The 12,569-nt window shown below is 52.7% G+C and overlaps 1 protein-coding gene across 3 annotated transcripts; it reads left to right on the plus strand.

Annotated features, from left to right (window-relative positions):
• The first annotated feature begins 5,618 nt into the window (after positions 1-5,618).
• On the plus strand, positions 5,619-9,899 carry ACP5 (acid phosphatase 5, tartrate resistant). Of its 3 annotated transcripts, XM_033196444.1 has the most exons (8): positions 5,619-5,779; positions 5,966-6,037; positions 6,412-6,521; positions 6,912-6,998; positions 7,258-7,518; positions 7,740-7,867; positions 7,996-8,341; positions 9,314-9,899. In XM_033196444.1, exons 5-8 carry the CDS (start codon positions 7,258-7,260, stop codon positions 9,554-9,556), a joined length of 978 nt encoding a protein of 325 aa, XP_033052335.1. In that variant the 5' UTR covers positions 5,619-5,779; positions 5,966-6,037; positions 6,412-6,521; positions 6,912-6,998; the 3' UTR covers positions 9,557-9,899. The 3 variants fall into 3 exon arrangements, with proteins under 3 accessions (XP_033052335.1, XP_033052334.1, XP_033052337.1); XM_033196443.1 differs by lacking the exon at positions 6,412-6,521; XM_033196446.1 differs by lacking the exons at positions 5,966-6,037; positions 6,412-6,521.
• Positions 9,900-12,569: the final 2,670 nt, after the last annotated feature.

A 12,569-nucleotide genomic window follows, 5' to 3' on the forward strand; every position in this document is an offset into this window, starting at 1 on the left:
GGGAGATGGAGGTTGTGGTGAGCTGAAGATCACACCACTGCAGTCCAACCTGGGTGCTGACAGAGTGAGTGACACTCCATCTCAAAAGAAAGAAAAAGAAATATCACTTTAAGAGGTCACTGGCTCATGCCTGTAATCCCAGCACCCTGGGAGGCCGAAGCAGACAGATCACGAGGTCAGGAGATTGAGACTATCCTGGCTAATACAGTGAAACTCCATCTCTACCAAAAAAATACAAAAAATTAGCCAGGCGTAGTGGTGGGCGCCTGTGGTCTCAGCTACTCAGGAGGCTGAGGCAGGAGAATGGCATGAACCTGGGAGGCGGAGCTTGCAGTGAGCCAAGATCATGCCACTGCACTCCAGTCTGCCTGGGTGACAAAGCAAGACTCTGTCCCAAAAAAAAAAGAAAAAAAAAAAAGAGGTCATTAGATGCATATTTGGGTCTGTTTATAAGTTTAGTGGATTAAAATTAACATTTTACAAGTGTGATGCATTTTATTCTATACTCTTTTACTACTATTATAATAATTATTATTATTATTTAGAGATAGTGTCTCAGCTGTCGCCCAGACTGGAGTGCAGTGGTGCAATCATGGTTCACTGCAGCCTCGACTTCCTGAGCAATCCTCCCACCTCAGCCTCCCGAGTAGCTGGGCTACAGGTACACACAACCACGCCCAGCTAATTTTTTTTTTAAGAGATGACGTCTTGACAAAAAGTGTTGGGATGACAGGTGTGAGCCACTGTGCCAACTTATTCTTTAATCTTTTAATTTTTTTTTTTTTTTGAGAGAGTCTTGCTCTGTCACCCAGGCTAGAGTGCAGTATTGCGATCTCAGCTCACAGCAACGTCTGCCTCCCGGGTTCAAGTGATTCTCCTGCCTCAGCCTCCCAAGCAGCTGGGACTACAGGTGCGCGCCACCACACCTAGGGAATTTTTCGTATTTTTGGTAGAGACGGTTCTTTTTTTTTTTTTTTTTTTTTTTTTTTTTTTTTTTTTTTGAGACGGAGTCTCGCTCTGCCGCCCAGGCTGGAGTGCAGTGGCCGGGTCTCAGCTCACTGCAAGCTCCGCCTCCTGGGTTTACGCCATTCTCCTGCCTCAGCCTCCCAAGCAGCTGGGACTACAGGCGCCCGCCATGTCGCCCGGCTAGTTTTTTTTTTTTTTGTATTTTTTAGTAGAGACGGGGTTTCACCATGTTAGCCAGGATGCTCTCAATCTCCTGACCTCGTGATCCGCCCGGGTAGAGACGGTTTCACCGTGTTAGCCAGGATGGTCTCGATCTCCTGACCTCATGATCTGCCTGCCTCAGCTTCCCAAAGTGCTGGGATTACAGACTGAGCCACCGCACCCAGCCTATTGAATCTTTTTCAATGTCTCCACCAAACAAACACCTTGAGAAGTCCTTAGCAGTTTTTAAAGATCTACAGCGCAAACATACAAATAAAAGGAGAACAAGAAGTTCTCTTAGACTTTCTGATACTACTTCTAAACTTAGCCAATAAACTGAGAGTGAATGTTAATTTTTTAAATAAACAGGCCAGGTGCAGTGACTCACTCCTGTAATCCTAGCACTTTGGGGGGCTGAGGTGGGAGGATTGCTTGAACTCAGGAGTTCAAGAGCAGCCGGGGCAAGGTGACAAATCCCTGTCTCTACAAAAAATACAAAAATTAGCTGGGTGTGGTGGTGTGTGCCTGTAGTCTCAATCCTCAGGAGGCTGAGGGGTGTGGGAGGATCACTTGAGCCCAGAAGGTGAGTCTGCGTGAGCCATGATCGCATCACTGCTCTCCAGCCTGGTGACTCTGTTTTAAAAAAAGAAAAAAAAACAAAGCTTTCATTAACGGAAGACAGACTGAAAGCAACATAAATTGAAAGAAGAGAAACATGTGGGTAGTTTTCTCAGGCAGTGGTAAGTGCTGCAGAGAAAACTACAGCAACAGGAGAGTCAGACAATAATGGGGGCAGGGTGGTGCATTTCAGGTAAGTTCAGATAAATTAGCTTTTTCTTTTTTTTTTTTTTTGAGACAGAGTCTCACTCTGTCACCCAGGCTAGAGTGCAGTGGCACCATCTTGGCCCACTGAAGCCTCCGCCTCCCAGGTTCAAGCAATTCTCCTGCCTCAACCTCCTGAGTAGCTGGGACCACAGGTTTGTGCCACCACACCTGGCTCATTTTTGTATTTTTGTAGAGATAGGGTTTCACCATGTTGGCCAGGCTGGTCTCGAACTCCTGGCCTCAAGTGATCCACCTGGCTTGGACTCCCAAAGTGCTGGGATGACAGGCAGAAGCCACCATGCCCAGCCTCTTTTCAGATAAATTAAAGGAACTTAAACACAATGGGTGACCTCAGTATCTGACCAAGGAAGACCCCTCCAGGCCGGCGGAAGAGAAAGTGCCAAGACCCTGAGGCCAGAGTGTATCTGAGACAGTCAAGCAATGCGGAGGAGGTCAGAGGAGCAAGAAACAGGGAGAGCAGGATTGGCAGGAGGAAGGAAGGAAAGGGATTGGGTAGGGACGGCAGTGGAGAACAGGACCTGGATGTATTGGCAAAAGGAGGAACTCACTCGTGGGGTTGTTGACATCTGAGATTGACAGTGAGGTTGGGAAAATATGCAAGGGTGGAGGTGGAGGGAGATTTTGAGTCACATCCTGATCTAGCCCCACAGAAAATCAGCAGAAGAGAGTTCTCCTGGGTGAATAGAGAGAGAAGAGCTTATTCAGGACCCTGGAGGTGACCAGAAGAGATGGCCAAGAACCCACAGGTTTTATTACATGCTCTATACAAGATCAGGTTTATTTTTTTCATTATGTGCTCTCTCTCTCTCTGAGACAAGAGTCTAGCTGTGTTGCCCAGGCTGAAGGCCAGTGGTACAATCGTAGCTCATTGCAGTCTCACACTCTCAGGCTCAACCAATCCTCCATCTCAGCTTCCTGAGTAGCTGGAACCACAGGTGTGCACCACCATGCCTGGCTAATTTTGTTATGTTTTTTGTAGTGATGTGGTCTCGCCATGTTGCCCAGGCTGGTCCTGACTCCTGGGCTCAAGCGATCCTCCCACGTTGCCTGGGTTTACAGGCCTGAGCCACCACGCTTGGCCAGCTTTATCAATTTAAAAACTATAGAAAGTGCTAATACAAATTAAAAAGTTATAAAATAGTGCCAATAGTATCCCATTTTTCTGAAGACAAACATAGACAGAGAAAAATTAATGGATACTGTCTCTCTGGGCAGGGGTATTTCTGGCTATTATAATCGTTTTTTTTTTTTTTTTTTTTTGAGACGGAGTCTCGCTCTGTCGCCCAGGCTGGAGTGCAGTAGCCGGATCTCAGCTCACTGCAAGCTCCGCTTCCCGGGTTTACGCCATTCTCCTGCCTCAGCCTCCTGAGTAGCTGGGACTACAGGCGCCCACCACCTCGCCCGGCTAGTTTTTTGTATTTTTTAGTAGAGACGGGGTTTCACAGTGTTAGCCAGGATGGTCTCGATCTCCTGACCTCGTGATCCACCCGTCTCGGCCTCCCAAAGTGCTGGGATTACAGGCTTGAGGCACCGCGCCCGGCCGTTTTTTTTTGTTTTTTTAAGACAGAGTCTCGCTCTGTCACCCAGGCTGCAAGCTCCGCCTCCCGGATTCAGGTCATTCTCCTGCCTCAGTCTCCCAAGTAGCTGGGACTACAGGCGCTCGCCACCACACTCAGCTAATTTTTTGTATTTTCAGTAGAGACAGGGTTTCACCGTGTTAGCCAGGATGGTGTCAACCTCCTGACCTCGTGATCCACCGGCCTCAGCCTCCCAAAGTGCTGGGATTACAGGCGTGAGCCACCGCGCCCGGCCTATTATAATCTTTTTCTTTGTGCATTCCAGAATTTACCAACTTTTCTACAAAGATCATGTAGCACAATAAGATAATAAACATAATTTTGTGTGATCTCAAAATACAGGAAGCACAGAAGCTTCCAAAGCATGCCTGTACCCACCACGTGAAGAAACAGATGTTAACATTTGGTCATAATTGCTTCAGATTTCTTTTTTTTTTTTCTTTCTGTTTTTTGGGGACAGGGTCTTGCTCTGTCGCCCGGGCTGGAGTGGCATGATCTCGGCTCAGTGCAACCTCCTTCCTCTTCCTGGGTTGGAGTGCAGTAGCACGATCTCAGTTCACCGCAACCTCTGTCTCCTGGATTCAAGCGAGCACCTCTGGCTAATTTTTGTCTTTTTAGTAGAGATGAGGTTTCGCCATGTTGCCCAGGCTAGTCTGGAACACTTGACCTCAGGTGATCTGCTCACCTGGACCTCCCAAAGTGCTGGGATTACAGGCGTGAGCCACCACACCCAGCTAAATAATAACTTTTTTTTTTTTTTTTTTGAGACGGAGTCTCGCTCTGTTGCCCAGGCTGGAGTGCAGTGGCCGGATCTCAGCTCACTGCAAGCTCCGCCTCCCAGGTTCACTCCATTCTCCTGCCTCAGCCTCCCAAGTAGCTGGGACTACAGGCGCCCACCACCTCGCCCGGCTAGTTTTTTGTATTTTTTAGTAGAGACGGGTTTCACAGTGTTAGCCAGGATGGTCTCGATCTCCTGACCTCGTGATCCACCCGTCTCGGCCTCCCGAAGTGCTGGGATTACAGGCTTGAGCCACCGCGCCCGGCCAATAATAACTTTTTTAAAAAACAGGAGACCAGCTGGACACAGTGGCTCATACCTGTAATCCCAGCACTTTGGGAGGCTGAGGTGGGCAGATCACCTGAGGTCGGGAGTTGGAAACCAGCCTGGCCAACATGGAGAAACCCTGTCTCTACTAAAAATACAAAATTAGCTGGGTGTGGTGGCGCAAGCTTGTAATCACAGCTACTTGGGAGGCTGAGGCAGGAGAATCGCTTGTACCCGGGAGGCGGAGGTTGTGGTGAGCGGAGATTGCGCCACTGCACTCCAGCCTGGGCAACAAGAACAAAACTGTCTCAAAAAAAAAAAAAAAAAAAGGCCGGGCGCGGTGGCCCAAGCCTGTAATCCCAGCACTTAGGGAGGCCGAGGCGGGCGGATCACGAGGTCAGCAGATCGAGACCATCCTGGCTAACATGGTGAAACCCCGTCTCTACTAAAAATACAAAAAATTAGCAGGGCATGGTGGCGGGCGCCTGTAGTCCCAGCTATTCAGGAGGCTGAGGCAGGAGAATGGTGTGAACCTGGGAGGCGGAGCTTGCAGTGAGCTGAGATAGCCCACTGCACTCCAGCCTGGGCGACAGAGCAAGACGCTGTCTCAAAAATAAATAAATAAATAACCAGGAGACTGAGGCTGAAGATGATGACAGACCTTACAAGAGCTTGGCCCCAGGGCTGGCTGAAACCCCACCCAGTGCTGTGGCTCTGGGGCTGTGGGCTCATGGGTACCCCCAAAGGGTCCCAGGCAGATGGAGGCTCCTGGTTGGCATGGAGGGAGGAAAAGGATGAAATCGGCTCCCCTGGCCACCCCTTCTGGCCCAGCTGCAGCTGCAGTCGGTGGGTCTGAGCCGACCTCCGGGGTTCATCCGCCCATTTTACAGATGCGGAGCCCACAGCAAGGAGGCGTGGCGGCTCTGGGCGGTGCAGGGTTGGCGGGGCGGGGGGGGTGGGGGGGTGGGGTCGGGGGGAGGCCGAGGCGCCCGCCCTCCCCGCCGGGGCTCACCTGGGCCAGCCCCGAGCCCTCGAGCAGGACGAATCAGCCGCTACCTGCTTAAAGCTGGGGCCGCCCAGGAATGCGATCGCCTGCGGATCTGCAGCTGGGCACCGGCAGCAGCGCCCGCCCAGCCGATGGCAGGTGAGATACGCGCAGCCCCGTGGGAGGGGTCTCCGCCTGCACTCATCACCCACTTCCTTCCCCTTGGTCGCTGCTGCAAGGCTGGGGATAGGGGGTAACAAATACTTCGCAGGGTGACCCGGGGAGATCTCTGAGCCAGTGGCCTCGGCGTTGAATGAGGGCTGTCTCTCGCGTCCGCCCTCGCAGGGACTGAAGGAACTCGTGAACGTTCGCAGACGTGTCTCGGTGGCGCCCAGCACGGAGAAGGCAGGCAGGGAGGTGAGGAGCAGGTCTGACCGGCCGCAGGTGCAGGGCCTCCTGCTCTCCGAGGCTGCAGTCCCGTGGAGGGCCTGCAGACAGCTGCCTAGACCATGAGGGTCAGAGGTCTACGGTCACGCGCGTGACAGCTAGCTGCCTCCTGCCTGGTTCCTCCTGCAGGAATGGGAGTCTAGGGGGAGGGGAGGGTGTGGGCAGGACTTCCTGGAAAAGGGAGGCCCGTTGGTGTTTATCTGTGGGGTGGAGCGAGGGCAGGGGGAGGACACACAAGAGTGCCGCATTCAGATGTCAAACACACATCCCACACCAGACACGCAGCTCACCCTAGAGACGCGAGCCAGGCACACACATGGGCACACACAAAACTCCATCCATAGGGATTCCCACCCAGTGCCACGTGAGAACACAGGCGTGCATCGCAGACAGGCCACACAGGCTCGGCGTACACATTTGCAGCAACCCGGTCAGGTACAGAGCCGAGGCCCAGGTAGGTATGCTCAGCTGCACGCAGGAAGCAAGACACACCCAGACATACACAGGCAAGCCCTTACTCAGAGAAAGAAGGTGCAGATGTGTCTTGGGTAATCGCAGCCATAGCCTCTCGAGTGAACACACACATACTGACACTCAGATACACAGACACACAGAGATACCCAGGACATGTCAAGCCCACAGCACAAACAGGCCCCTGCAGGTCGACCCGGAGGCTGTGTGGGCCGAGGCTGCTGCACACGTGTGCCCAGATCCTCCCACCCCCACCCCAATCCCGTGTCCTGCTCCAGGGAAGTCCAGGGCTCACATGACCCAAGGGGAGGGCTCCCGGGACAGCCCTCGGAGAAACTGCATCATCCTCACTAATGATCCACTTCCTCCCCAGGGAATAAAGGCTCAGGGACCAGCAGTTCTGCCCTGGAGCCCACCAGCCTCTCAGAGCCTCCAGTGACTGGCCTGTGTCTCCCCCAGGGTGAGTGCTGGGCAGGCTAGGTGGAAGGAGGGTGAAATGGGCCTGCGAGGCCATCTTGGTGCAGCTCGCCCTCTCACAGATCACCCCCCCCACCCTAAGCCAGCTTGTGCAGCCGTGTCCTGAGAACTAGGGCACCAAGGGGTTCCCGCAGGGGCAGCCTGCAGCAAGCGGTCTCCCTCTATCTCAGGGCAGGCGGGGGTCTGAAGGCCTCCCTGCCCTTGTCACAGCCCGGGCCACCTATGCTTATCTCTTCTCCCAGATGGACATGTGGATGGCGCTGCTCTTCCTGCAAGCCTTGTTGCTACCCTCCCTGGCTGATGGTGCCACCCCTGCCCTGCGCTTTGTAGCCGTGGGTGACTGGGGAGGGGTCCCCAATGCCCCATTCCACACGGCCCGGGAAATGGCCAATGCCAAGGAGATCGCTCGGACCGTGCAGATCCTGGGTGCAGACTTCATCCTGTCTCTAGGGGACAATTTTTACTTCACTGGTGTACAAGACGTCAATGACAAGAGGTTCCAGGTCTGTGCCCAACAGAGTGGGGCAGGAGGTGGGGGCGGACAGTGGGGAGAAGCCACCTTACCTAGTGACCTTCCTTTGGAGAGGGCAGAGGGAAGGTGATGGGGCACCTTTGGGCGCCGGGAACATTCCGTGTCTCCCTTACCCCTGGCCCCTGACTTGGTAGGAGGATCAGGGTAGCCAATGACCCCAGGGAAGGGGCCTGGCCTATCTGTTTGCTACAGGAGACCTTTGAGGACGTATTCTCTGACCGCTCCCTTCGCAACGTGCCCTGGTACGTGCTGGCTGGAAACCATGACCACCTCGGCAACGTCTCTGCCCAGATTGCCTACTCTAAGATCTCCAAGCGCTGGTGAGCCACCCTCAGCCCTGCCTCCCCCAGATCCTCACACAGCGGGGACACAGGGGCCCTGTGGCTTGAGCTGACCCTGGGACTTCCGCGCCCAAGATGTGAACCCACGACCTCTATCCCCTCCGCAGGAACTTCCCCAGCCCTTTCTACCGCCTGCGCTTCAAGATCCCACGGACCAATGTGTCTGTGGCCATTTTTATGCTGGACACAGTGACACTATGTGGCAACTCAGATGACTTCCTCAGTCAGCAGCCTGAGAGGCCCCGAGATGTGAAGCTGGCCCGCACACAGCTGTCCTGGCTCAAGAAACAGCTGGCGGCGGCCAGGGAGGACTACGTGCTGGTGGCCGGCCATTACCCTGTGTGGTCCATAGCCGAGCACGGGCCTACCCACTGCCTGGTCAAGCAGCTACGGCCACTGCTGGCCACATACAGGGTCACCGCCTACCTGTGCGGCCACGATCACAATCTGCAGGTGAGGGTCCTGTGGGCAGGATGGGAGCTGGGTGAGGGGGCCCCCATCCTAGCTGATGTCCACATGGCTGGGGTCCTCCCGCTGTTTGAGGGGCTCCTATGGCCTTCAGAATGTCTAGACTGTCCCTCAAATCTTGCTGTCTAACCAGGAAAACACTCCAAAGCCAGAATAATATCTTTGACTTGCCAATTTCTTTTTTTTTTTTTTTTTGAGACAAGGTCTCACTGTTTTTCACCCAGGCTGGAGTGCAGTGGTGCAATCAGGGCAATCAGGGCTTTCTGTAGCTTCAATCTCCCGGGCTCAGGTGATCCTCACACCTCAGCCTCCAGAGTAGCTGACACTACAGGCATGTGCCACCACGCGCAGCTAATTTTGGCTTTTTTTTTTTTTCTTGAGAGGGAGTGCAGTGGCACGATCTCAACTCACTGCAACCTCCGCCTCCTGGGTTCAAGTGATTCTCTTGTCTCAGTCTCCCGAGTAGCTGGGATTACATGCATGTGCCACCACACCCTGTTAATTTTTATATTTTAGTAGAGACGGGGTTTCACCATGTTGGCCAGGCTGGTCTCGAACTCCTGACTTCAAGTGATCTGCCCGCCTTGGCCTCCCAAAGTGCTGGGATTACAGGTGTGAACCACCGCGCCCGGTCCTTGTGAATTTTTTTGTAGAGGCAAGGTCTCACTATGTTGCCCAGGCTGGTCTCAAATTCCTGGGCTCAAGCAATCCACCCGCCTCAGCCTCCCAAAGTGCTGGGATCACAGGCATGAGCCACCACACCTGGTCACCAATTTCTTACTAATTGCTCTACCTATGAAATAGGATTAATACACTCCTAACAGTTGGGAAATTGAAGCCAGGAGGGGTTACATACCTCAAGGTGACTCTGTGGTTAGGGTCAAATCGAGCCCTGGACCTTAGGCAGGCCCCTGCTCAAAGCTGGGTCTCCACTGACCCCTTGTCCTCCATCCTCAGTACCTGCAAGATGAGAACGGCGTGGGCTATGTGCTGAGTGGGGCTGGGAATTTCATGGACCCCTCGAAGCGGCACCAGCGCAAGGTCCCCAATGGCTATCTCCGCTTCCACTATGGGGCTGAAGACTCACTGGGTGGCTTTGCCTATGTGGAGATCAGCTCCAAAGAGATGACTGTCACTTACATCGAAGCCTCGGGCAAGTCCCTCTTTAAGACCAGCCTACCGAGGCGAGCCAGGCCCTGAACTCCCATGACTGCCCAGCTCTGAGGCCCGATCCCCAGTTGGTGGGTGGGCCCTGCCGGGACCCTACTCACAGGCAGGCTTTTCCTCTGACCTGTGGCGCTGCAGCAGGGCAGGAAGGGGAAGCACAGCTGATGAACTGTGGTGCCACGTGACCCTTGTGGCACAGATGCCCACGTATGTGAAACAGACATGGACATGTGTCCCAGCCACAGTGTTACGCTCTGTGGCTGGCTCACCTTTGCTGAGTTCCGGGATGCAGTGGGGGAGTAAGGGAAAGCTTCCTCCTAAATCAAGCATTTTTCTGTCACTGATGTTCAATAAAAGAATAGTTGCCAAGGCTGAACCAGTGCCACTGGTGTGTTATATTCTCCTGGTTAGAGTGGCTGGGCTCCCCTGAGCTGCTGTTCCTTGCCTCCATCTCTTACCCCATCCATAACCAAGTTGACTTATCCATGGATGTGATTTTAAAATCCAAGCAGAGGCCAGCCTCGGGGGTTCACATCTGTAATCCCAGCACTTTGGGAGGCCAAAGCAGGTGGATTATGTGAAGTCAGGAGTTCGAGATCAGCCTGGCCAGCATAGTGAAACCCCATCTCTACTAAAAATACAAAAACTTAGTCAGGCTTACAGGCATGTACCTGTAGTCCCAGCTACTTGGGAGGCTGAGGCAGGAGAATCACTTGCACCTGGGAGGTGGAGGTTGCAGTGAGTCAAGATTGCGCCACTGCACTCCAGCCTGGGCAACAAGAGTGAAATTCTGTCTAAAAAAAAAAAAAAAAAAAAAAAAATCGACCAGTTGTGGTGGCAGGCGCCTATGGTCCTAGCTACTCAGGAGGCTGAGGCAGGAGAATTGCTTGAACCCAGGTGGCAGAGGTTGCAGTAAGCTGAGATTATGCCACTGCACTCCAGCCTGGGTGACAGAGCAAGAATCTGTCTCAATCAATCAATCAATCAATAAAATGGGCCAGGCACGATGTCTCTTGCCTATAATACCAGCACTTTGCAAGGCCTAGGTGGGCGGATCACTTGAGGTCAGAAGTTTGAGACCAGCCTGGCCAACATGGTGAAACCCCATCTCTACTAAAAATACAAAACTTATCTAGGCGTGGTGACACATGTCTGTAATCCCAGCTACTTGGGAAGCTGAGGCAAGAGAATCGCTTGAGCCCCAAGGGTTTGGGGGTGAGGGGGATGGGGGAGTGAGGGCAGAGGTTGCAGTGAGCTGAGATTGTGCCACTGTACTCCAGCCTGGGCGATAGAGCGAGACTCTGTCTCAAATAAATTAATTAATTGAATAAAATTCAAGCAGAAAAAAGGGTACAACATAAAGCAAGTCTTCCTCCTCCCCATGGGCAACTAATATTCATCATTTTCTTTCTCTATATAGTCTACGCCTCCAAAATCATAACATTCTCTTTATTATTTTCTTTCTCTTTTTTTTGAGATGGAGTCTTATACTCTGTCACCAGGCTGGAGCACAGTGGCACGATCTCGGCTCGCTGCAACCTCCGACTCCCGGGTTCAGGCGATTCTCCTGCCTCAGCCTCCCGAGTAGGTGGGATTACAGGCACACGCCACCACGCCCACGGAGTCTTGCTCTGTCGCCCAGGCTGGAGGGCAGTGGCGTGGTCTTGGCTTACTGCAAGCTCCACCTCCTGGGTTCAAGCCATTCTCCTGCCTCAGCCTCCCAAGTAGCTGGGACTACAGGCCTCTGCTACCACGCCTGGCTAATTTTTTGTATTTTTAGTAGAGATGGGGTTTCACTATGTTGGCCAGGATGTTCTCAATCTCCTGACCTCGTGACCCACCTGCTTCGGCCTCCCAAAGTGCTGGGATTACAGGCATGAGCCACCATGCCCAGCCTATTATTTTATTTCTTTACGGAGAGGGGTCTTGCTATATTGTCCAGGCTGGAGTGCAGTGGTGCAATCATAGCTCCCTGCAGCCTCAAACTCCTGGGCTCAAGCAATCCTCCTGTCCTAGCCACTCAAGTAGCTAGGACTACAGGCACGCACCACCACTCCTAATTTTTAAATTTTTTTTGTAGAGATGGGAGTCTTGTTCTGTTGCCCAGACCAGTTTTGTATTCCTGGGCTCGAGCAATCCTCCTGCCTCAGCCTCCCAAAGTGTTGGGATTACAGGCATGAGCTATTGCTTCCAGACTGTTTTTCAGAGACAGAGTTTTGCTATGTTGCCCAGGTTGGTCTTGAGCTCCTGGGCTCAAGTGATCCTCCCACCTCATCCTCCCAAGGTGCATGCCACTGCAAACACGTTCCCATTTTTTACACTAAAAGCAACACAATATACACATAGTTCTGCATGCGTTCCTGTTACTGGACTCCACTTTTTTTTTTTTCTTTTTCTTTTTCGAGATGGAGTCTCACTCTGTTACCCAGGCTGGAGTACAGGGGCGCAATCTCAGCTCACTGCAACCTCCACCTTCTGGGTTCAACTGATTAAGCAATTCTCCTGCCTCAGCCTCCCAAGTAGCTGGGATTACAGGCCCCCACCACCACGGCTGGCTAATTTTGTATTTTTAGTAGAGACGGGGTTGCACCATGTTGGCCAGGCTGGTCTTCAACTCCTGACTTCAGGTGATTCACCTGCCTTGGCCTCCCAAAGTGCTGGGATTACAGGCTTGAGCTACCACGCCCAGTCCTGAATTCTTTCTTGCATAAGATCCAAGAACGCTCTCTTGGGGTCTGGATTGAGACCCCTTTCTTGTAACACTTCCAACAATTTTGCAGTCCTCAATGCCATAACAAATGACCTTGCCCATGCATTACCTATGTGGCAGACATGTTTGCCGGATTCCCAGGAAAAAGGAACAAGATCGCCCTTTTTTTTGACAGCCACGAAGCTTCTGCCTATGTCACTGGCTCCTTGCTAGTGCCCGTTGCAGGATTTTATTGGTTTTGGGGGTTGTTTTGAGAGACAGAATCTTGCTCTGTCACTCAGACTAGAGTGCAATGGTGGGATCATAGCTCACTGCAGCCTCAAATTTCCAGGGTCA

This window comes from Trachypithecus francoisi, unplaced genomic scaffold (genome assembly GCF_009764315.1).
Source record: "Trachypithecus francoisi isolate TF-2019V2 unplaced genomic scaffold, Tfra_2.0 Lachesis_group5, whole genome shotgun sequence".
Lineage (NCBI taxonomy): Eukaryota > Metazoa > Chordata > Mammalia > Primates > Cercopithecidae > Trachypithecus > Trachypithecus francoisi.